Source organism: Petromyzon marinus, chromosome 45 (assembly GCF_048934315.1).
Source record: "Petromyzon marinus isolate PM22_M1 ecotype Great Lakes invasive population chromosome 45, UKy_Petmar_22M1.pri1.0, whole genome shotgun sequence".
Taxonomy (NCBI): domain Eukaryota; kingdom Metazoa; phylum Chordata; class Hyperoartia; order Petromyzontiformes; family Petromyzontidae; genus Petromyzon; species Petromyzon marinus.
In genome coordinates, this window is record NC_133711.1 from 11,286,033 (window position 1) to 11,311,209 (window position 25,177).

Below are 25,177 nucleotides of genomic sequence, written 5' to 3' on the forward strand. Positions count from 1 at the left end.
CCTTTCCGCGTCTCCCCGTCTCCCTCCAGCTTCCGACTTACCTCGTCTGCCCCCCGTCTCTCCCCATCTCCCTCCAGCTTCCCGACTCACCTCGTCTGCCCCCCGTCTCTCCCCGTCTCCCTCCAGCTTCCCGACTCACCTCGTCTGCCCCCCGTCTCTCCCCGTCTCCCTCCAGCTTCCCGACTCACCTCGTCTGCCCCCCGTCTCTCGCCGTCTCGCCATGGGTCCCAGCACCTGCTTGTGGCTGATGTGGATCCCTCTCATCCTGCAGTGCGTGGGTGAGACGCGACACACACTCCACACACTCGCTTTTACAAAGACAAAGATCCCCTACTGTGTAGCCTGGAACAGACTGTTGGAGCAAGTGCACACGAGGGGAGTGGGTGGGCAGCACCACACCGGGCCGCCTTTGTCTCCCTGGTAGCGACGTTGAACATATCGCACAAGGGAATTATTTGAGGGTGAGTCGACAGCTGCAACGACGGAGGAGGAATATCGCAACGAGGCGAGCTCTCTCTCTGCTGAAGCCCTCTCGTCGTGGCCAGCAGTAGAAGGACCTCGCTCGACACTTGGGCATTTAACTCCTGAACAGATTGCTGCTACTGCTGCCCATCACACGCAAGAATAGAATACAACTCTGCCTGTGCGAGCATAGCACGTGTGCTATGGGGAGGGGGCCCTTTGCCCGAAACGTCGCCTGTTACGTATATATTTATTTTACGGCCACACACACACAGGTGTTGTTCTCGACGAATGTGTAAGTTGATGATGTTGATCGTGACTGCAGCATCACCAAGTTCGTTGTTTCATTTTGAGAGCACAACATTCCTTCAACTAATCATTGTTTTTTTCGGTAAAGTCACGTATACCACGTATACCATAAATTATATTAAAATAAATATGTTTAAAAAACAAAAAAACAATGAGTAATGTATGCAGTCACGAAAGCTTTAATTCTTTATTCCTTCAACTGTTTGGTCACTACGTTTTTTGGGCAACTTTTTGAAACGAATAATGAAGAGAGGCAATAGACTGACCGGGTGTAGCCGCAGTGGAAAGATGTTAACTCCCTCGCCTAGTTTACAAGAAGTCGTGGGTTCGATCCTGACCCTGACGCTTGCTGAATATGTTTGGAGTTTGCAGCTTGGAGTGTCTCTCTCCCAGTGGTCGCGTCGATTTCTATTCGGGTCCTCCGGGTTTTCCTTCAACCTTTTGAATCAACGTCTTGCGCTTAGATCATTTGGCTGCTATAACTTTCCAGATAATAAGGCACTCTATTGGGCTATCATTTATATCCAGGTCACTTCTGATAAGGAGCTGTATCGCTCGGTGGGCCTTACCTAGTAAAATACATTTTTTTATCAGATGCGCGTGCGTACGAGAGTGTGGGTCACTTTTTATTACCATTGGCAACTTTTTGCCTGTGGTGGATATTCCACGTTATTGTGACGGTGGCAAGTCTACCCATAGGATTATGGCTACTGATGGGTTGAATCAACAAGGGCTCTGATCTCAGCGCGTCCCCCTGGTGAATTCTGATCGCGTACAGCATGTCCAGCACTCGGGGTGAAGACACACAAGGTCAAGATTGGATCGTGGTTAATGTCGTGGATTCCACCGCAACTCGCCATCGCTTCCTTCCTTCTGCCCTAACTCGCAGTCGTTGCCAATGCCCGCACCGGACCTCCCCACTGTCTCTGCCAAGTCTCGGTATCGCCACGATGTAGCTTGAGCTGTTCTCGCTGTCACACCGCTGACGCGACGCGTTCCCACGGTCTCAACACCGTTGTCAAGTCACGTGCCCTACTCCTTCCAAAGATAAAGACAAATGACCCCCCCCTCCACCATATAGCCTCAACAGACTGTTGGGGAAAGTGCTGTTTGCGCGTTGTACCTATGAAGGCCGGAATGGCACACGAGAGGTGGGTGGCCATCATCAGGCCCGTCCGCCTTTGTCTCCCCAGTGGTGATGTTCACATATCGCACTAGGTACTCATTTGAGGCTGAGTCGACCTATGGGAGGCCCAGGGCCAGTTCAGATCACTGTCACTGTTGTTGGCCGTATGTATGTTGAACTTATTTCGCACCGTACGTAGTCAACCGTGCTAATCGGAGGTGGTGGGGGGTCAGTGGGCGGGAATCGAACTCGTGCGGCCGGGTTCAAAGCGTGTCGCACTCACCGCGACACGACCGCTCCCTACATCATTGTGTTATTATGCCATTACACCACCCTTCACGCGGGTCCCCACCCATAGCAACATACTTCTATCCCCCCGTTCCATCTACAACAATATCCTGGCATATTCTAACTCACAAACCTCCACTTTGCTTTCCCTGGCCTTCTCCTCCTGTTGCGCCATCCACAGCATCTGCCTCACCCCCCATCCCGACCACCTCGTTCCACCACACGGTACCCACAACAATTCCCTGCCACGCTCTACAATACCAAAGTCCAGCTTCCGAGGTGCCGAGCTGATCTTTTGTGCGCGTGATTCCCAGCATCCTTCGCACGGAGCCGTACGCGGCTGTTATTCTGTTCGTGTGGCCCACGCTGATGTAGAACAGCGGTGATACTTTTACATTGAGCTGGTCAATGAGTCAGGATCACTTGTTTTACGCGTAGGCGCAGTGCATCGCTTTGATAATTATGCCTCCTTCATATAGATCTCTATGTCAGTTAATGGGTCTTTATGTTAGTCTATAGTTCTGTATGTGAATCTATGGATCTCTGTATGGGTCTCTATGTTACTCTATGGTGCTGTATGTGAATCTCTTGATCTCTGTGTGAGTCTATGTGTATCTATGTGAGTCTATGGGTCTCAGTGTAAATCTGTAGATCTCTGTATGAGTCGATGTGTCTCTATGTGAGTCTATGGGTTTGTGTGAATCTCTAGATCTCTGTATGAGTCGATGGGGTTCTGTTTAGTCTATGGGTCTCAGTGTAAATCTCTAGATCTCTGTATGAGTCGATGGGATTCTGTTTAGTCTATGGGTCTCAGTGTGAATCTCTAGATCTCTGTATGAGTCGATGGGGTTCTGTTTAGTCTATGGGTCTCAGTGTGAATCTCTAGATCTCTGTATGAGTCGATGGGGTTCTGTTTAGTCTATGGGTCTCAGTGTGAATCTCTAGATCTCTGTATGAGTCGATGAGGTTCTGTTTAGTCTATGGGTCTCAGTGTGAATCTCTAGATCTCTGTATGAGTCGATAGGGTTCTGTTTAGTCTATGGGTCTCAGTGTGAATCTCTAGATCTCTGTCCTCTTCCTGTAGCTGATGTCGATGGAGAGCAGCGGTTGTGCTTTAACATCGAGGTGGTCGACGAGCCAAATGCTTTGCGTCAGGAGTAGCGGGGTGGTGAATCGTCATCGCTGCCGTGATGATGATGATGATGCCTCCTCCACCTCCGTGTATGTGAATCGGGCATTGAGTCGTTGTGTGTCCCGTGGTCTGTCATCGGTCGCGCGTCACAATGCACCTGTCACCCACACGAGAGCCGAGTGCGTGCAGAGAAGCTGCGCGATTAACGGATGTGGGGGGGGGGGGTCACGTCGCCCACGCGGCAGGGTTCACGCAGAAGGTTCCAGCGGCAGGGTTCACGCAGAAGGTTCCAGCGGCAGGGTTCACGCAGAGGGTTCCAGCGGCAGGGTTCACGCGGAAGGTTCCAGCGACAGGGTTCACGCGGAAGGTTCCAGCGGCAGGGTTCACGCAGAAGGTTCCAGTGGCAGGGTTCACGCAGAGGGTTCCAGCGGCAGGGTTCACGCGGAAGGTTCCAGCGACAGGGTTCACGCGGAAGGTTCCAGCGGCAGGATTCACGCGACAGGTTCCAGCGGCAGGGTTCACGCAGAAGGTTCCAGCGGCAGGGTTCACGCGGCAGGGTTCACGCGGAAGGTTCCAGCGGCAGGGTTCACGCGGAAGGTTCCAGCGACAGGGTTCACGCGGAAGGTTCCAGCGGCAGGGTTCACGCGGAAGGTTCCAGCGGCAGGGTTCACGCGGAAGGTTCCAGCGGCAGGGTTCACGCAGAAGGTTCCAGCGGCAGGGTTCACGCGGAAGGTTCCAGCGGCAGGGTTCACGCGGCAGGGTTCACGCGGAAGGTTCCAGCGGCAGGGTTCACGCGGAAGGTTCCAGCGACAGGGTTCACGCGGAAGGTTCCAGCGGCAGGGTTCACGCAGAAGGTTCCAGCGGCAGGGTTCACGCGGAAGGTTCCAGCGACAGGGTTCACGCGGAAGGTTCCAGCGGCAGGGTTCACGCGGAAGGTTCCAGCGGCAGGGTTCACGCGGAAGGTTCCAGCGGCAGGGTTCACGCGGCAGGTTCCAGCGACAGGGTTCACGCGGCAGGGTTCACGCGGAAGGTAACGGCGCCCGATGATCACGGCGTCGCGTGGACGCGAGCTCAGCTGATGGAGGCGTCCATCAATCGATTTGTCCAGTCGATGCGGATATTAATTAGACATATTAATTAGCATATTAATTAGCACATTAATTAGGAGGCACGCGTAGGGAAACGTCAGCAATCACCTGGCATTGACGAGTGTGGGATTCTAACTCTGTCGGTGTGGGATTCAAAGTCTATCGGTATGTGATACAATTATATTAATGTGGGATTGTAATTATATTGGTGTGGGATTCTAACTCTGTTAGTGTGAGGAAGCAGTACAACAAGTAGGCTGCTGAATCATCAGTGTGGATTATTTTCTTTGTCTTCTCTTTGTGTACGAGGGTTGTGTGTCCTGGTGGAATGACTGGCATCACGGACTTGCAATCCCGAGTTGGACGGTTCGACTCCGTGTGGTCTCTGTGAATCCATATGGAGTCGAACCACCACCAGGAGACGCGGTTGAAACAATGGGGGAAGTTTCTTAAATCTCCCGTGCCTCTGTCTCCCCAGCAGTGTAAATAGCTTCACCCCAGCCAGCCGGTCTGCGGGTCGCATGCGGTGGGGTAGAACGTGGGTTATGACCCACCTCTCCCGAGGCGTTTGCTGAGCGTGGCAGAGTATGAAAGTAGGTTGTTGACTCATCAGGACACTGTCTGTTGCAACGCTGAGGTCACCCGGTTGGACCTCCTCGGTGTGAAAGTTGGAACAGCGGTGTTAAACTTCTTCAATCCCTCCACCTTCTGTCCAGCCAACAGGACGAGTGAGTCGCTGGTGGGGCGTACGTGCGGCGGAGTAGAAGCGTGGCCACTCTATGGGGCATTTCTTGCCAGTATCAAAATATGACAATAGGTTTTACCCTTTCTGGCAATCAAACGGTTGTGTTAAGATGTCAAAACACCAAAGATAATCCGTTTTCAAGGAATCCTGTCTGCATTAGCCACACGTAATGTGGTGAACATGCAAACCAAAAAGGTCCCATATTGAAGCTGCTCACCCCGAGCTTTAAATACCCTGAGAGTGGCATCGTCTTTGTGATGTTTGCCTTTTGGCGTCCTCTGGTCTAACACTTTGAAACGAGGCTCAAAAGAAAAATGACTCTGGTGACGACCAATCAACTTCAAAGACAATGCATCATGTACTACCAGAGCATGTGTTTTGTTTGCATGTTCACCACAAGTACGTGTGGCTAATGCAGGCAGGATTCCTGAAAACACCGGTTGAATTTCCTGAAAGGGTAAACCCTATTGTGATGGCGTGGGATCTTCCCACGTCTTTCCAGAGGTCTGGCTGGCGTGCAAGAGTCGGAAAAATACCCAAGAGAAAGGGGGCTGTCTGCAGAGCTCCCTCGAGAGGAGGCCCCTTCCCACCAGCAGTGGCGTGAGCCAAGCCACTGTAGGGGCTGCGCCTTCATCCTTTCATCTGAGAAACTCGGGCAAATGTACCACGTGGTGACTGAGGACGCCGTGCCGTTTGTAACGTTCCCTGGCACCAATCGGTGCATTCGTTACGAACGGTTATTGGAGTCGGTTATTGGATCCTGCCTTTCGGAAACCCGAAACCGATTATGAAAACGGTTACCGGTTTGTTGGCTGTCGATAAACAACCCCAGTGGGTAGGTGGGTGCGTAGGTGGGTAGTGGAAGGAAAGTTATGGGTAGCTGGGTTTGTAGGTGAAGGCGTGTGTATGTAGGTGGCTGGGTGGTCAGGGGTAAGTGTGGGTGCTGGTGTATGGGTGGCTGACTGGGTGAGTCGGTAGTCGGATCATTAGGCAGGGCTAGGTAGAGTTCATTTGGCTGCTCGACATTTCCACGTGATGCGCCACTTCGTCGAGTTTCCATTTGCGGCCGGGTGACCTCTGACAAAGAGCTACATAGCTCAGTGGGCTTTATCTGGTAAAATAAATGTTAAAAAGTTGAGTATAGTAGAGGGGTAGGTGGATGAATTAATGGATAGATTGGTAAGTATGTGAGTGAGTGGTTAGCACGGTTGGCTACGGACGGTGCGAAAGAAGTGCAACATACGGTACATGCGGCCAGGCAGGTAAACAGGCAGGCGATGTCATTATTTATTTATTTGAATCCGGTGACGTCCATCAAAGAGAACAAAGCGCCGCGGGTGGCGAGCGAGGACCGGCAGGTGGCGGTGGTGTCGGCGGTGGCAGCTCCGGGCCGTGCCCGGGACCGCTTCGGGGCAGGGAACTCCACCGTGACCCCCCCCCCCCCCGTCGCCACCCTCCCCCGCCTTCGTTCTGCAGTAACGAGGCGGGGACCCAACACCGCGTGGTTGATCAGCCCCCCCCCCGCCCCCAAACCTACCGGCTCTCCCTCTCTCTCAGCGCCATCCAAGCGCGCAGCAGTCCCACGCGTGCGCTCTCCGTGCCGTGCAGGCGACAGGGAGAGAGCGACTGACGGCTCCTCCAGCCGGGCCGTGCCCCCCGACCCCCCACTCGACCCCCCACCCCACCAACCCCCGGGGTCATTACCGTGGCCCGGCCAGGTGAGCCGGGGACACGATTCGTGGCGGCGGTGTCGGCCCCACGCGCCGCCTCTGCGCTGGCGATGCTCGCCAATAAACAAAGCGCGCGGCCCCGTTGTGCTTCACAGGGGTTATTCGCTTCGGGTCATGTGGGGGGTGGGGGGGGGGGGCTCGAGGTCAGATTTAGGGGAATGGTTTCCCTTCATGGTGGAACGGGTTGGGAATTGTGAATGAGCGTCCAGCAGTAATTCAACCCCCCCCCCACCCCCAATCAAAGCCGTTTTCGCAGCCTAATCGTGCCCCCCTAAATGTAATCCGAACAACCAATTAACTCCTAACTGTGACCATCACCCTTCCAACCACTCTCAATCCACGCTCCACTTATCACACAATCTAACCTTCTAATTGTAGTGCTGGAGGTGTTTCAAAATGGCACCCAAAACCTTGCCTATTAATCTCAAATCCTATTTGTCATCCTTGGTTAAACAACCAATTGCGATACCAACTGGTAAATGCTGAACTGATAATTTACCATTACGATTTATGGACTACATTTATAAAGAAATCATTCGCCACGCGACGCAATCCCGACTGTGCTGATGCCGTCCCATCGTGATACGAATTACTCCGTGGGGAGCTCTCACAGAGCCGTGCAGTCCTTCACGTCAGAGGGCAGCGCAGGAGAATCAGGATTGAGACTGGAGGAGGAATCCGATGAGCTGCCAAGCTCTTTGTTGTCACAGATGTCCAGCATGGCCACGCAGGCGAATATCAAAAAACAAAACTCGTGTAATCTATTCCGGTGACCCCCCCAGTCCAGCATTTTGCGTCATCTGTGTGTGGGAATGAGAGTGGTGCACAGGTGATGCACACACACACACACACATGATAGAGAGATCGCTCATATACGAAGACAAAGATCCCCCGTATAGCCTTCGACAGACTCTTGGGGCAAGTGCTGTTAGCGAACAGCTCTGAATGCCGGCACAGCACACGAGCGGAGTGGGTGGCCAACACCGCACCGGCCGACTTTGTCTCCCCTGTGCTGATGTTTACACACCACACGAGGTACTCATTGAAAGCTGAGTCGACCTAGGGGAGGCCCAGGACTGATTCAGATATTTGGCACTGATGTTGATCGTGAGCAGAAATCCAACTCAGGTCGACGGATTCGTAGTGCAGCGTGTTAACCACTGTTCCACCGCTCCCCAATAAAAAAAATAACAACAACCGTCATCCGCCACTAAGGAGCGGTGACGTCACCACGGCGCTTGTGCCAGGCTAGGTGCACGTTGTAGACCACTCACCCACACACACGCACGCACGCGGACGCACGCGAGCGCCTTCACGCAGACGAGACCCCCCGTCCCCACGCGCACGTTCGCAGGCCGCCTGCCGGCCACGTGTCTCGCGCACCTTGGCCAGACGACGTTGACGACGTCTCTCTAACGTCGGAGCGATCTCGCCACGCGGCCTCGGGGTAATGAGCGCGGCGGCGATTGAGGCTGCCGCGTGCCCGGGAACTAAGGCCGCGCAGCGCCCCCACGCCTCGTTAAGAGCGGCACGCGAACGGCGCCAGGCGGCTCTTTTGATCTCGCTCGGAACATTTGTGAAGTAAATAAATAAACTCCACTTTGTTAATGATATTATTTAACAACAGCAATAACACTCATTATGATTATTATATTACGTAACGGAGAGATCCCGCGTTAATCCACTGCTGCATGGATGAATTCCTCCGTATGTGTGTCGGCCAAGGCAATTGTTTGACCATACTTCACCCCGCTGGGACGGCTTCGGAGACCGCGTCCTATTGATGTCGAAATCAGCGGTCTGGGTTCTTAGGGCAGTGCGGCAACCGCGGCGCCACCGCTCCCCGCTTCGCCACGTTACTGCGCTTGGGTGTCACATCACTGTGAGATGTATGTGTGTGTGTGTGATATGTATGTGTGTATGTGAGATGTATGTGTGTGACATGTATGTGTGTGTGTGAGATGTATGTGTGTGACAGTTTAACAGCAGAGGTCTCACTCCGAATCAGTCGAGCGGCAATATCTTTTCATCGGTTGCGTAACGCTGTGTGGAAGCTACCTGGTCTGTCGCTCCGCACTAAGCTTCAGGTCTTCTCGGCCACGGTCATTCCCTCCCTTCTCCACGCTTGCGAAACGTGGACCCCCCTAATGGAACATCTTCGCCGGTTAGAAACATTTAGGCTAGCCTGCCTACGATCCATCCTGGGTTGAACCAGACTGGATTGTGTGAGGAGCTCACAAATCCTTGAAAGATCTGGGCAAGGTCCCATCGGTCAGCTCCTCCGGCAGGCAAAGCTGTGTTGGCTGGGTCATGTAGCCCGCATGCCCAGCCACCGCATGCCGAAACAGCTTTTGTTCGGCCGGTTCGAGGGGGCTAAACGGGCGCGGCACGGGCTAGAGAAGAGATGGAGTGATGTGGTACATGAGGGCGTGGAGCTGAGTGGACTTGCCGATGACTGGTACCAGCGGTGTCAAGATCGGCCTCTGTGGAGGAGGCTCGTGAAGGACGCTACTGGGCAGTTGGAGGTAGTCGCCCTCCAACAACAACGGAGGGCGGAGGAGCGTAGCTCACAACAACGAGCGGAGCGCCGGGTGGCTAAAGCACAGCAGGTTGGCACAGTAGGGGGCACAGGTGGTGCATCAGCCAGTCATCTCAGTCAGTCGACCCGTGGCACCTGGGTCTGCCCCGTGACCTCCTGCCAGCGGGCGTTCGACACTTCACGTGGCCTCAAGGTGCACATGTCCTGACACAAGCGTCGTGGTGACGTCACCGCACTAAGTGGCGAATGACGGTTGTTGTTGTTGTGTGTGGCATGTATGTGTGTGACGTGTGTGTGTGTGAGATGTGTGTGTGACATGTATGTGTGTGTGAGATGTGTGTGTGTGAGATGTGTGTGTGTGTGTGAGATGTGTGTGTGTGTGTGAGATACATGTGTGTGACATGTATGTGTGTGACATGTATGTGTGGGAGATGTGTGTGTGAGATGTATGTGTGTGAGATGTGTGTGTGTGTAGTGTGTGTTTGAGATGTGTGTGTGTGTGTCACATGTATGTGTGTGAGATGTGTGTGTGTGTGACATGTGTGTGTGAGATGTGTGTGTGTGAGATACATGTGTGTGACATGTATGTGTGTGACATGTATGTGTGTGAGATGTATGTGTGTGAGATGTATGTGTGTGAGATGTGTGTGTGTAGTGTGTGTTTGAGATGTGTGTGTGTGTCACATGTATGTGTGCGAGATGTGTGTGTGTGTGACATGTGTGTGTGTGAGATGTGTGTGTGTGATATGTATGTGTGACATGTGTGTGTGACATGTATGTGTGTGAGATGTATGTGTGTGAGATGTATGTGTGTGAGATGTGTGTGTGTGTGACATGTGTGTGTGACATGTATGTGTGTGACATGTGTGTGTGACATGTGTGTGTGAGATGCATCTGTGTGAGATGTGTGTGTGTGTGAGATGTATGTGTGATGCATGTGTGTGACATGTATGTGTGTGAGATGTGTGTGTGTGTGTGTGACATGTATGTGTGTGACATGTGTGTGTGTGTGTGTGAGATGTGTGTGTGAGATGTATGTGTGTGAGATGTGTGTGTGTGACATGTGTGTGTGTATGAGATGTGTGTGTGTGTGAGATGTATGTGTGTGAGATGTGTGTGTGAGATGTGTGTGTGTGTGTGTGAGATGTGTGTGTGTGTGTGAGATGCATGTGTGTGACATGTATGTGTGTGAGATGTGTGTGTGACATGTATGTGTGTGACATGTGTGTGTGACATGTGTGTGTGTGTGAGATGTGTGTGTTACATGTATGTGTGTGAGATGTATGTGTGTGAGATGTATGTGTGCGAGATGTATGTGTGTGAGATGTGTGTGTGTGTGAGGTGTGTGTGAGATGTGTGTGTGACATGTGTGTGTGTGTGAGATGTATGTGTGACATGTGTGTGTGAGATGTATGTGTGTGAGATGTATGTGTGTGAGATGTATGTGTGAGATGTTTGTGTGTGACATGTATGTGTGTGAGATGTATGTGTGTGAGATGTATGTGTGTGAGATGTATGTGTGTGAGATGTATGTGTGAAAGATGTATGTGTTTGAGATGTATGTGTGAGATGTTTGTGTGTGACATGTATGTGTGTGAGATGTATGTGTGTGAGATGTATGTATGTGAGATGCATGTGTGTGACATGTATGTGTGTGAGATGTATGTGTGTGAGATGTATGTGTGTGAGATGTATGTGTTTGAGATGTATGTGTGAGATGTTTGTGTGTGACATGTATGTGTGTGAGATGTATGTGTGTGAGATGTATGTGTGTGAGATGTATGTGTGAAATGTTTGTGTGACATGTATGTGTGTGAGATGTATGTGTGTGAGATGTATGTATGTGAGATGTATGTGTGTGACATGTATGTGTGTGACATGTATGTGTGTGAGATGTAGGCTTCATAATTACCGTCAGCAGCAACAGCCATGATGCTGGATGAAGGGCTCCCAGAGCTGTCACCGTCTCTCACGGTCTTGGCGCCTGTAACGATCCAGCCAGCCCCTGCGCACCAGCCGATTGACTTGCTCTGTCTGTGCGGTGGACGTCCTCTCAGGCTCGGCTGCCACTCAGCTGTTTACACGGATCGCCGGGCATCAGCTGTCGCCTTAGCATGTACGTGGTGCACCGCGGGAGCGAGATGTTCTCTCCCTCGCCGGGTGTGCAGGAGGTCGTGGGTTCGATCCCGACCCTAACGCCTGCTGCTGCTGCTGTGTATTTGGAGCTGCGTCTCTCTCTCTCCCCGTGGTCGCGTGGATTTTTTTCCGGGTCCTCCGGGTTTCCCCTCCACATTTAGAATCAACATCACGTGTTTAGAGTATTTGGTTGCTCTAAATTTCCACATCGACAAGCCACTATCATTTGTGGCCAGGTAGCTGCTGAAAAAGAGCTAGATTTCTCAAGAAGCCTTACCTGGTAAAATACAAATTCTTTATATTCAAGGTTCCCAACACGGGACGGCGCAACCCTTTCACGCATTCCATTGAGTTGCATTGGTATGTAAAGGTGCAGCCCTGCAAGAGCTTGCTTATGGCACTGCTAGCAGAATGGACTCCACTAGACGAAGCTCTCGAGAGCCCCTCTGGAGGGTCCTTTTGGCCTAATCTGTCACGCTGGCTCAGTGCATCTAGTAAGAGGTGGAAGTACCCACACTTTACCCCACCACGCACGATCTGCTGCAGATCAACTAACTGCGGTGTCAACATTTTATACTGCTAGTGGGGGGTGGGGGACAGAGGGCACCCACCCCCTCGTGTTCCGGAAGAGGGAAGGGGTTGTTTAAGAAATTTGATCTGCCATTCTTTCAGCTGCCGCGCAGGGAGATAGGCCAGACGACGTCTGGATTGCAAGTCCAGTGCGCTGACCGCTCTGGCTCAGCCTGGGGGCTTCAACAACGGCTCACGAAGAGCAGCCTGTAGTTTAAACGTGTAAACAGGATTAGTCTGCCGAATCGATTCAGTCTATTTCGAGGACTTCAAAATTAAATTAGGGTTGTTTGGGATTTGGCACAAAAAAAGTTAATGTGGTAAATTATGCGTGCGCGAGATTTGTCTGATCTCGGCGCATTGAAAATGAACGATGACCACACTCTGACGCGGATTGGCCCTTCACTGGAAAACGCCCCTGCAGATCCACGGACTGGAACGCACGTGCGCGCGCGTGTGTGCGCGCGCACGTGCGTGGGGATTGCGGACGAGTGGACGTCGTTTGAGATTGACCTCTACCTATGGTCACGAGCAATACGCAAGGCTGTTTTTAGAATTCACCCCCCCCCCCGCATACTTGCGAATTAATCAAAAGTTTATCGCTTGCTAAATATATATTCACTTCCCTTTGTATGCACGCGGTGAGCATGCGTCCGTCCGTGCATGAACGTACGCGTGTGCACATGTGTGTGGGTCGACTCAGCTTCAAATGAGTACCTGGTGCGGTGTGTAAACATCGCCACTGGGGAGACAAAGGCGGCCGGGCGTGGTGCTGGCCACCTCGTGTGCCGTTCCGGCCTTCATAGGTGCTCGCTGGGAGCACTTGCCCCAGCAGTATGTTAAGGCTATACGGGGGATCTTTGTCTCTGTGTACGTGTGTGTACGTGTGCATGCGTGTGTCTGCGGGGGAGCGGTGGTGCAGTGGTTAGCAGGATGCGCTACAAACCTAGCGACCCGAGGTCGATTTCTGCTCACGGTCAACATCACTGACGATTATCTAAAACAGTTCTGGGCCACCCCTAGGTTGACTCAGCCTCAAATGAGTACCTGGTGCCATGGTGTGTAAACGTCGTCACTGGGGAGACAAAGGTGGTCGGGCATGGTGCTGGCCTTTATAGGTGCTCGCTTATAGCACTTTCCGGAACAGTCTGTTCATGCTCTACGGGGGGATCTTTGCCTGCGTGTGCGTGCACGTGAGTGCGGATATGAAAGCGCGTGTCTGTGTGTGCATTTTACATAATTCTCTAATGTGATTATTCATACGTTTGTGTAAATCTAATTTAATTGGATAAACACATGAGCTGGCTGCTCAAATTCAGCTTTAACCCTTTACAAGTGGGACTGCTGTGCTTCCTACACCCAGAGGCACAGCGACACGGTGGTGGAGATGTTAACTACCTCGCCTGGTACGTAGGAGTTTGGGGGTTCGATCCCGACCCTGACGCCTGCTATATATTCGGAGTTTGCGTCTCTCTCGCTCCCCGTGGTCGTGTGGATTTTTTTCCGGGTCCTGTGGGTTTTCTCTCCACATATAGAAACGTACATTTCAGATTATTTTGATTATTTTGCTGCAATACATTTCCACGTGATAAGCCACTTTGTTGAGCTACCATTTATGATAACCAGGTCACTTCTGAAAAATAAGTTAATACCTCAGTGAGCTTTACCTAGTAAGATAAAAAAATAGTTTCGTTTTATTTGTCTATATTTTTAAGTGATTTGTAAAAAAACGTCTTGTACTTTTCACTCCTATCGTGTTTTTGTAGTTTGTTGGGGTAACGTTCTGATCCGCCCCTACTGGACATCTGTGAAAAAGAGCTTTATAGAGCATCGGATTCCTCTAGTAATAAATACAGATTCTGATTCTGCTCGTCACGACACACTGAGCCGATGTGGCTGGAACGTTCACGTGGCTCGTAATGAATCATAATCTTTATTCATCCCGATGAGCATCAAGTATATGGTCTTTGAGGGACATCCTACAGCCCAATGTGCCGTAGTTCTTCAACAGAGTCTCAACCAGCTCCACATAGTTTTCGACCATGTGATTGCCCAGGAAGCCACGAACCACTACGACAAAACTGTTCCAAGCCGCTTTCTCCTTACTAGTGAGCTTCTTGGGGAATTCATTGCACTCCAGGATCTTCTTTATCTGTGGTCCGACGAAGACACCGGCTTTGACCTTTGCCTCAGACAGCTTCGGGAAGAAGTCTTGAAGGTACTTGGAGGCTGTCGACTCCTTATCTACAGCTCTGACAAATTGTTTCACGAGGCCCAATTTGATGTGCAGTGGTGGCATCAGAACCTTACGGGGTCCACCAGTGGCTCCCACTGGACGTTGTTCCTCCCCACAGAGAACTCGGTCCGCTGTGGCCAGTCCCGCCTGTGGTAGTGCGCCTTGGTGTCCCTGCTGTCCCAAAGGCAAAGATAGCAGGGAAACTTGGTAAAACCGCCTTCGAGACCTATCAGGAATGTCACCATTTTGAAGTCTCCGATGACCTCCCAGCCGTACTCATCATACTTCAAGGCGTCCAGCAAGGCCTTGATGCTGTTGTAATCCTCTTTGAGGTGCACCGAGCGAGCCAGGGGAAGAGACGGGTACTTGTTACCATTATGGAGCAGCACGGCTTTGAGGCTTCTGGATGAGCTGTCAATGAAGAGGCGCCACTCATTCTGGTTACAGGCGATTCCGATTGCCTCGAACAGACTGGTCACATTGTGGCAAAAGCAGAGCCCATCTTGACGGGTGAAGAAGCTGCAAAAAAGCTGGTGACGCTTCCTCTGATCTGCGACTTGCACATTTTCATCCAACAAGTTCCACTACTTGAGCCCAGACCTCAAACGTTCGGCATTGGACTTGGTGAGACCATGATCTCTGATCAAGTCGTTGAGGTCTTTTTGGTTGGGGTAGTATGGGTTTCTCTCCTCAGCTCCCCCTCTGAAATTGTCATCTGGATCTACAACGTCTTCCTCGCTCTCTTACTTGCTGCTCTCTTCTAAAGACGGCAGCTTTCTCTCTCTGGAGGAGTGGGTGCAGGGAGCTCATGGCAGTGTGGCACCGGGGCGATGGATGAAGGAAGGTCCGGATACGTGATAGCAGGTGCATTCTTGCTAGTCCGACGTTTGGAAGGGTCCACCATGCAGAAGTAGCAGTTGCTTGAGTGGTCAGTGGGTTCTCACCAAATTCTTGGGATAGCAAACTTCATGGCTTTAATAATAGGGATTTTCCCCTTTTTCTGGCAACAGAACTGAAACCTCTTTACGAGGATTCATGTCTGCATTAACCACAATGCCTGCAGTCAAAATACAAACAAAAAACATACTTCTTTGGTTCTTTCGGTAAAGTCACGTAGAATGAGAATAAAATAATAAATTGATAAAATAACACAATGATATTCTCACGACGTTTCGGCCACAATACAAGCGGCCTTCATCAGGTGAAGGGACGAGACTGTCTGGTAGGACAGCGCTGGAGTGAAAAAGCCACGCTCAGATCACGACCTTTAAGCTGTGTGAGAGGAAACAAAGCGCCTTGACAAAGGAATTAGCATATAATTTAGCATTGAAATGGCTGAGTGATTAGCTTGTGACTGGTCACAGAAATGGCTATGTTAAAAGTTAAAGCATACTCATCCGCAGAGGCACCCCTTGACAAAGGAATTAGCATAGAATTTAGCATTGAAATAGCTAAGTTAAAGCATACACATCCGCAGAGGCACCCCTTGACAAAGGAATTAGCATAGAATTTAGCATTGAAATAGCTGAGTGATTAGCTTGTAACTGGTCACAGAAATAGCTATGTTAAAGTCAGAGCATACACATACTATGATAATATATGCATTGTCCTTGAAATTGATTGGTCCACACCAAGGGACGACTTTATTTTGAGCCTCGACCCAATTGGTGCTCGACCAGATGATGCCAAAAGGCATATATTATCATAGTATTATCATATTATCATAGTATGTTTTTTGGTTTGCATTTTGACTGCAGGTATTGTGGTTAATGCAGACATGAATCCTCGTAAAAAGGTTTCAGTTTTGTTGCCAGAAAAAAGGGGAAAAACCCTATTCTTAAATTTTGGTACTGGCAAAGGAGGTCTAATGATGTTCATGGCTCTATTTCCCCCTCTGTACCATCCTACAAAAATATATTTATTTCACCCATGACTAATGTGTAATAGATTCTCGCAACATTTTTCATATATATTTTTTCAATAACATTGAAAATTGTAAACCATTTTCAAATGAAAAACTTTTACAATTTCTTTTTTTAAACAAATTTTATAACGTAAAATTGCGAGCAACGATTGTAGATCTTACCTTGCAGAGTTTTTTTGCATTGCTCGCAGGTGAAATGAGGTGCCCAGGGTTTGTCTTGAACCCCGATAGGCATGTGGAAATATGCCTTGTTGTAGGCCTCACACATCTTATCAGATGCTTCCACAGAGTACTTTTTCGCTCCTGTCTTGATAAATTAGCCGCATAGCAAAATGCGTCTGCCGGATGTTTGCAGCCTCTTAATGCCATCTCAGAAAAATGCAGATATGTATCCACTTAGGCAGCTAGAACTAAACTGAACTGGTGGGCTTAAGGCCCCTGTATTTATATTACTATTTATATTACTGGAAAGTTCTAGAATGTTCTAGAAGTTACTCCAAGTGTACTCAGCACTGAATCTATCTGGAATGTTCTGGAAAATAGGTAAATTTCAGAGTATCATTGTCCTGGTAACAAAAGCAAACTTTGTGGGGAATAATAGCCATTTTATGTCCTTTTGAGGCATAAGCAATTAGGAAATAACACTTACTACCCAGAAACAAAAAAAAATTCTTGCACAGTGTAATCCACGGGAAGCCAACATAACCCCAGCAGTATCGTCTGGTTGATGGTCGGCGTTTGTAAAAAAACATATGCCATTGCGGTCCCTTTATGTTTACATTAAGCCTGTTTTTTTTGTTTACGCTGGATAAAGTTAAAGTGGCTTCTCACTCTCACTCAAAAGTGCAAGCGTGACGACGGTGCTCATCTTTTGTTTAAAGCCCTGAGCCAGTGTTGGAAATTCCACATTACTGTGGGGGGCTCAGTCTCTCCATAGGATAACCTCGGATAACTTCCCCAAACCAAGTGGTATCTATTTTATTGAGCCCAGGAGGCACGATGATTTGAGTCAATTCGTAGCAAGCCGGGATATGAGCATCGCAGCCGTCCGAAGTCATGCCCAGCGAATCTTGGAAGCTAAGCAAGTGTTGAGCCTGGACAGTGATTGTAGATGGGTGACTAACACCGTGCATACAACATGTGTAGTGGGCAGTAGGGGGTAGTGTGGGTTTGTACCCTCCTTGCCCCCCCCCCCGCGCCGCCCCCACGGCCCCCCCTCTGCGTCAACCCCCCGCGGCTCCCCCCCACCGGCCCGCCCCGCCCTGACTAACGTGCTCAATTAAGTATTATCATATAAACTAAACTTTTAATTTTACCAGGTAAGGCCCACTGAGCTATATAGCTGTTTTTCACAAGCGACATCGCTATCACAAATGATAGCTCAACGAAGTGGCCTATCATCACGTGTAAATGTACAGGAACCAAATACTCTAAACTCGCCATCCACACGGGGTGGGGAGGCCCTCATCCAGCAGTGGATCGACAAATGGGCTCTACACACCCTTGCTCTAACCACAGGGCTGCTATGCAGCGAGTGTGGTCTTCTTCATTATTCACCCAGGGGAGCCTCACTGAGGCTCAAGACTACTTTTTAAGAGGGTCCTTTTTGTGGATGTTTGGCCAGTTTGTATTATTTTCGTGTATTTGCACGTGCGTGCGTGTTTGCGAGTACTCAAGGGGAGCGATGGTGCAGTGGTTAGCACGCTGCGCTACGGACCTGGCGGCCCAAGTTAGATTGTTGCTCACGGCCAACACCAGTGACGACTGTCTGAACCGGGTCTGGGCCTCCCCTAGGTCGACTCAGCCTCCAATGAGTACCTGGTGAGATGTAAATATTGCCACTCGGGAGATAAAGTCGGCCGCTTGTGGTCCTAGCCACACCACCCCCTCGTGTGCCGTTCTGCGTCTTCATGGGTGCCAAGAGCCTGGTGAAGCTAAACGTGGGATCTTTGTTGTGAAAACCCAAACCGATTTCACATATTTATAAATCAATGGCTAGAAAGCCTCCTGGCTGACGCTCCTGAATGTTAATTCATTTAATTTTCTGGTGGTGACAGACACCCTCGTTTGCTTATTTATTTTGTTACCTATTTTATAATGTTTTAATCTCTTGCTTAATTCTCAAGTAATTTATAATTCTCAATCTCACTTCTGAAGGGTCACTGCTCGCATAATCAACCTGTTTTGTAATCTTCTCCCTGCTGGCGATCCCCCACCCCGCCCCCCCTCCCTGCATCTCACATCTCCCTCCGCTCCCTCCTCCTGCCCTGGGCCACCACCGCCACGTACACGGTCCCCCACACCCTGCTGGCTCTCGGCTCTGAGCCGCCTCTGCCCACCCTTGACCTCTCCACCTCCACCGTGGTGCCTCCACGTCCATCACCTTTCTTTGGATATTTTTTTGTTCTCTCTTAGAATGCGGTGGTAACAACGCATGCGGAGATTTGTGTGTGTGTGTGGGGGGGGGGGGGGGGGGGGAGCGGTGGCGCAGTGGTTAGCGCACTGCGCTACAATACCACAAAACAGTCCCGCTCCCCGGCCCCGTCCGAGAGGAAGGGGCTGGAGCCGCGCCTCTTGGCACTTCTATGAAGGCACGCATGGCCATCCTGTCTCTGCGCGTGTGTAATTAGAACGACGCATAAATGCGTCTCCGCCGTCCGTGGTATGGAGTAAACACGAACACATGTACGTTTGTTTTAGCTGCTGACAACGCAATTAGAACATTCATTAGCAACAACAACAAATATTTTCTAAATATACCGCGCGCTGAACACGCGGAGAGCGCAGTGCGCACGGGCGAGCGCGGCTTCGTCTCAAAGGCACAACGAGACCCATGTGACGCGAAGGCAAAAATCGCCCCGCGATAGCCCTCAACAAACAGACCGTTGGGGCACCTCTCAAGGCCGGACCACGGCACCACGAGGGGTGGTGGGTGGCCAGCACCGCGGCCCTCCTGCCGGCCGCCTTTGTCTTTCCCGCTGCTGATTTGTTTTGCTATTGGTTGCGTTATCGTGGAGTTTGTTATTTCATTAATGTTTTTGCAGCAAAATAAATCCATGTAATTAAATTGAATATAGAGTTGAATTGACCCTCAATAATCGCTATATTATACGATGATCGTGGATCGCATCTCGTGCGGCGTATCGGAGGATCGCGGATGGACGCGCCTCTGTGCCCCCACGCTCGGCCACAACGTGGGGACACAGAGCCCAAAAACAAATCTGAATCAGAATATTTGTTTATATTGGAGGAATCCGATGAGCTATAAAGCTTTTTTTTTCATATGGGTCCAGAAGAAGCCAAAAAACTAAATCAAACCACTGTCAGAGCTCCGGTCGCCCAGGTGAGCAGCGGTCGGCTCGTGGTCAGTGCACCGCGCAACGCACTCGGCGACTCCACCAAAAAACAGAACCGGTACTGGGCCTTTCAATGACTCAGCCTCAAGTGAGTAGCTTGTGTGGTGTGTGCACATCAGCATTTGTGCTAACCCCCCCCCCTCAAGTGCTGTACCAGGTGCCCGCTAACAGTACGTGCCCCAACAGTCTGTCAACGGCTATCTGGGGCCTCTTTGTCTGTGTCCGTGTGATTTGCTGTACGCGTGCGCGTGGTTTCATGGAGCCAAAACTATTTTGAGAGTCCAGGTGGCGTAAACAATCATCCCTCTTCTCTCTCGGTGGGGATAAATTCGTGTCCCTGACTCCCACATCCTTTCCCTTCGTCCTCGCAAACTTTCCTGCTTCATCTTCTTTGGTTCTTTCGGTAAAGTCACGTAGAATGAGAATAAAATAATAAATTGATAAAATAAAATAACACACTAATATTCTCACGACGTTTCGGCCACAACACAAGCGGCCTTCATCAGGTGAAGGGGCGAGACTGTCTGGTAGGACAGCGCTGGAGTCTTTGGTGGCGGTGGTGGCGGTGGTGGTGGCGGTGATGAATCATTGCAGTCACGAAAGCTTTAAATCGAAATTTCCTGCTTCAGTTCAGAGAGAAGGGGGGGGGGGGGGGGTAAAGCGAAAGGTGCAGCCCTGAAACTGCCCGTGAGCACCGCTGCTGGCTTGATGAGCCCCATCCAGAGGGGTAATTTTCGAGCTCCTCTTCCGTGCTGTGCAGACGTCTTTAAGGAATTCGAGAGTACCCACATTTGTGCCCCACCACACGCGACTTGTAAAATCGACTGTGGCGTTTGGCGTTCCTGGGTGGAGAAAGGCGGTGGGGTGGATGGGGGTCGCGGAGGAGTTCCCTGCCCCTAAGCGGCCCCAGCCTTCACCGCCACCGCCACCACCGCCACCACCACCACCGCCACCAACGCCGCCGCCACCACCGCCACCACCGCCACCACCACCACCACCATCGCGACCACCACCGCCGCCGCAGCCACTACCACCACCATACATGTGTATGTCCTTGGATATGAGGGCTAACTCAAAACTCTGCACAGATGCCACTTTGCATCCCAGCGAGTTTGTGCGGAGCTACGAGGTCACCGGGAGATGGCATGGAAAATGGATTCCAGAATGCACTGCTCTATGATCTCCAACTCCTAACCCAAGCCTATAAACACGCGGTGTTTACAGGCAGGCTTCCATCCGAGCACTAACCAGTCTCAACGCTGCTAAGCTTCCAACAACATCGGGATAAGACAGTCACTGCATCGTGTGCTTTCATATGCGCCTCTGCGGCCGTCTGGAACGCTCTTCCTTCTGATATTCGGAAGCCACTGGAGCTACTGTATGCACTTTTACTCTAGATTGAAAACTCATTTATTTAGAACTGCTTTTTGAGTTTAGTTTGGTGCCCATCCCCGAACCTCCGATTAGCACGGTTGGCTGCGTACGGTGTATATTTAGGTCGTGGTATTGAACCCATTAACTCAGAGGTTCTGGCTTAATGATACATAGGTGCCATGGTGGCGAGATGTTAACTACTTCGCCTGGTACACAGGTCGTGGGGTTTCATGTCTCTCTCCCCGTGGTCGCCTGGATTTTTCTCTGGGTCCTTTGGTTTTTCCCTCCACATTTAGAATCAACGTCACGCGTTTCGACTATTGGGCCGCTATAAATTTCCACACGAGAAGCCACTTCATTGGGCTGTCATTTGTGGCCAGGTCGCTTCATATGACCCAGGCACGCCGAGCCACCTCCTCGCACGCTAAGAAAATTTTACAAATCTTGTTCGACGCAACCTATTCTGGAACCGTCTTGACGATGGTGCTGACGAGGGAGACGGGGATGGAATGGAGAGTCCCATTATCACCCCGGGGCCGCTCGCTTTGGAACGCAATTAGACCTCCCCGACCACGCGGGCGTCTCTTTCCCTTTTAGCCTGCAGAGTGTCGGGCGACTGTTGTTCGGGAGCTCCTGTTAACGCCTGCGCAGGCCCCCGGGGGAGATGGCGGGGTCACCATCACCCGCACCCCGCCCGCTCTTTGATTCTCTTCCTCTCTCTCGCTCTCTCTCGTGGGCCGATATTCGCACTCGGCACCGCACTATCATTCATTTCTTGTAACTTACAAATCAATATTTTGTTGTTGTTTCCGCCCTCCACCTGCTCCTCCCACCACCCTCACCCCCCAACCCCTCGCAGTTTGACCTCGATCGTGGTATTGGTGTCGCGTCACGAGGCGAAGAATTCGCTCTGAAGTCTCGCAGAGCAGCGCGACCCTTCCTCGTGCAGAGGACGGTTACGCGAAAGCGGATGTCGCAGAGCTGCCTGCGAGACGCCCCTCTTTAGAGTGACCTCTACGCCACACATCAGTTGGGCAGCACTCTGCCGCCCGCTCTGCCACACGAGATTCATGGGAACCTGCACCGTGTAATCACGGGGCGCCTGCCCTGGATTCAAACCCAGGATCTCAATGGCGACAGCTCAGCGCTCTGGCCTCTGGAGCCCATAGCCGGACACCTTCACCGGGTTCTCATTTTACGCTGAGAAAACCTCGGGGAGGGCCAGCTCAGATCTGTAAACCACTTGTATACTTCAATCCACGGCGGGCAAATGAAACCTCCCACTTAAGATCGCTATGTGACCATCGCATTGCGTTGGCCACACCACCCGCTTGTGCAAACTCTGAGCCTTCGTCCTCTCCTCCTCAATAGGTACTCGCTAACAGCACTTGCCCCGGACAAGCCGGCGAAGGCGACACGTGGTGGCGGGTGTGTGTAGGGCGAACGGTTGCTCTCTTCCCGTGCTGCGGTGTTCTTTGCCGTATCTCTCTCTAGGAGCGGCGTCGCTGGGAGAGATGGGGCCGGACTCCCCCGCGGGCTGCGAGGGCGTCTATCGCGGCATGGGCGCGTGCCTCCTCCGCTTCGGGGACCAGGTCAACCGGCTGTTCGAGCATGGCGTGAAGACGTGGCCCGGGGAGCGCAGCGTCTGCACGTGCGGAGCGCACTAACAACCACCTCGCACAACACACACACCCCTACAACAACAACTACCGCCATTCGTCACTAAGTGGTGGTGACGTCACCACGTCGCTTGTGCCAGGCTATGTGGACATTGAGGTCACGTGAAGTCTCGAACGCCTGCCGGCAGGAGGTCACGGGGCAGACCCAAGTGCCACGGGTCGACTGACTGAGATGACTGGCCGATGCACCACCTGTGCCCCCTATTGTGCCAACTTGCTGTGCTTTAGCCACTCGGCGCTCTGCTCGTTGTTGTGAGCGTCGCTCCTCCGCCCTCCGTTGTTGTTGGAGGGCGACTGCCTCCAACTGCCCAGTAGCATCCTTCACGAGCCTCCTCCACTGAGGCCGATCTTGACACCGCTGGTACCAGTCATCGGCAAGTCCACTCAGCTCCACATCATCTTGTACCACATCACTCCATCTCTTCTCTAGCCCGTGCCGCGCCCGTTTGTCCCCCTCTATCCGGCCGAACAAAATCTGTTTAGGCATGCGGTGGCTGGGCATGCGAACTACATGACCCAGCTAACGCAGCTTTGTCTGCCAGAGGAGCTCACCGACGGGACTTTGTCCAGATCTTTCAAGAATTTGTGAGCTCCTCACACAATCTAGCCTGGTTAAATCCAGGATAGATCGTAGGCAGGCCAGCCTCAATGTTTCTAAATGGCGAAGATGTTCAATTAAGAGGATCCACGTTTCGCAAGCGTAGAGATGGGAGGGCATTACGGTGGCCGAGAAGACCTGAAGATTCGTGTGGAGCGACATACCAGGTAGCTTCCACACAGCGTTATGCAACTGATTAAAAGATAATGCCGCTCGACTGATTCGGAGTGAGACCTCTGCTGTCAAACCATAGCCGGACATGAGCGCACTGCCCAGGTTTGGGAAACTCTCCACTCTCTCCACAACTGCCCCATCACCAATTGGGAGTTGTGGGGGTGGAGTGTCCGATGGTACAAAATACCCAGGCAGGTGCTTAGTTTTGGTGGGGCTTATGGTAAGGCCCCACCTCTTAGTGGCACACTCTAGGTTCAGCAGCAGTGCCTCCAACTCCTCCTCTGAGTGAGGGAGCCATCTCTTGACTGCACCCGGGCATCGATCAGCCTCCCATTGAATCTGTACCAGGTGGAAATTCCTCTGGTACAGCGATCGAAGGCTTCACGAACTACGTGGTCAAAATAGATGTTAAATAATGTGGAAGCCAGAGGACATCCCTGTCACACCCCAAGGTGAACTTGGAATTGCTCCGACTCCCGGCCACGTAGTTTTACCCGGGCCTGCTCACCATCATGAAGGTCCTTAATGATTGTGAGCAGAGGGTCAGGGACTCCGAAAGCACGAAGAACACCCCAGAGCCCAGGCCTATTGATGGTATCATAGGCCTTGACCAGGTCAATAAAGCAGATATGTAGGTCTTGTTGGAATTCTCTTAACCTCTGCTGTAGCAGACGGACAGATAAAATGCATCTGTGCAGGACCGCCCTTTCCTGAAACCACATTGGGGCTCTGCAAACCTCTCCTCAGCGTGCCTGGCAAGCCGATATTGAATAATGCTTGCCAGGACCTTTCCCGGCACACTGAGGAGTGAGATGCCCCTGTGTTGTTACTGTCTGTGCGGTACCCCTTCTTAAAAAGGGGACCACCAGGGCATCCTTCCAATCCTGCGGAACCCGTCCAGTGGTCCAGACTGTTGTTATGATGTCATATAGGGCAGTCTGTGCACAAACGCCACCCTTCCTCAGCATTTCGCTTGGTAGATCATCTCTGCCCGGTGCCTTTGCTGGTCTCAGACTCTGGATTGCCTTCAGTACTTTCTCAACCGATGGCACCTCAGCCAGCTACTGACAGGGGGTGGCTTCTTCCAATATTTGAGGCACCGCAGCCTCAGCAGAGTCATCCCCACTTTGTCCCACGATGTTTTCCAGGCTGAGGAATTTCCCCTCCCCAGGACCTCACAGAAATGCTTAACAAATCTGCAAACCTGTTCCTGGGGGTTGGAGATTGGATCACCGTTCTTTCCCCTAATAATTGTAATAGGTGTGGCGCTGCAAGTTACTTTTTTGATGGAAATAAAAAAAACGATTTGTGAGCACGGGCCACTAAGGCAGATTCCTTCTCATCAGCAACCCGCAACTACCACCCATCCTTGCATCCACTGTTCCATCACTATGTAGTGCAGCATATGTTCTTGCTTGGACCCGGCATGCATCCATGATGTTGTGTGGATGCGCCGATGCCAGAACAGCGTGTTGGTAATTACAAGCCCATGGTCTGCACACAAATCTAGCAGCCTCCTACCCTTGTTATTGAGCTGATCTGGTCCTTGCCTTCCAATCACTCCAGACCAGGTGCCAACTCGGGCATTAAAGTCACCCAACAAGATGACTCTATCCCGAGCTAGTACCTATGACAGGAGGTCATAGAAGGCATCTGACTCATCGGCCTTGCCTGCATCCCTCCACGAATGTTCGTCTTCGGTGCGGGCATA

The 25,177-nt window shown here is 51.5% G+C and overlaps 1 protein-coding gene across 2 annotated transcripts in view; it reads left to right on the forward strand.

Moving 5' to 3' along the window:
• Positions 1–25,177, forward strand: part of LOC116952126 (neuritin-like) — a 46,468-nt gene that overhangs the window by 3,101 nt on the left and 18,190 nt on the right. The window contains exons 2-3 of one of the 2 annotated variants that reach the window (XM_076074105.1): positions 78–278; positions 22,510–22,666. In XM_076074105.1, the coding sequence (XP_075930220.1) occupies positions 78–278; positions 22,510–22,666 (358 nt within the window). The remainder of the gene's footprint in view (positions 1–77; positions 279–22,509; positions 22,667–25,177) is intronic. The other variant, XM_076074106.1, reaches the window with a different exon arrangement.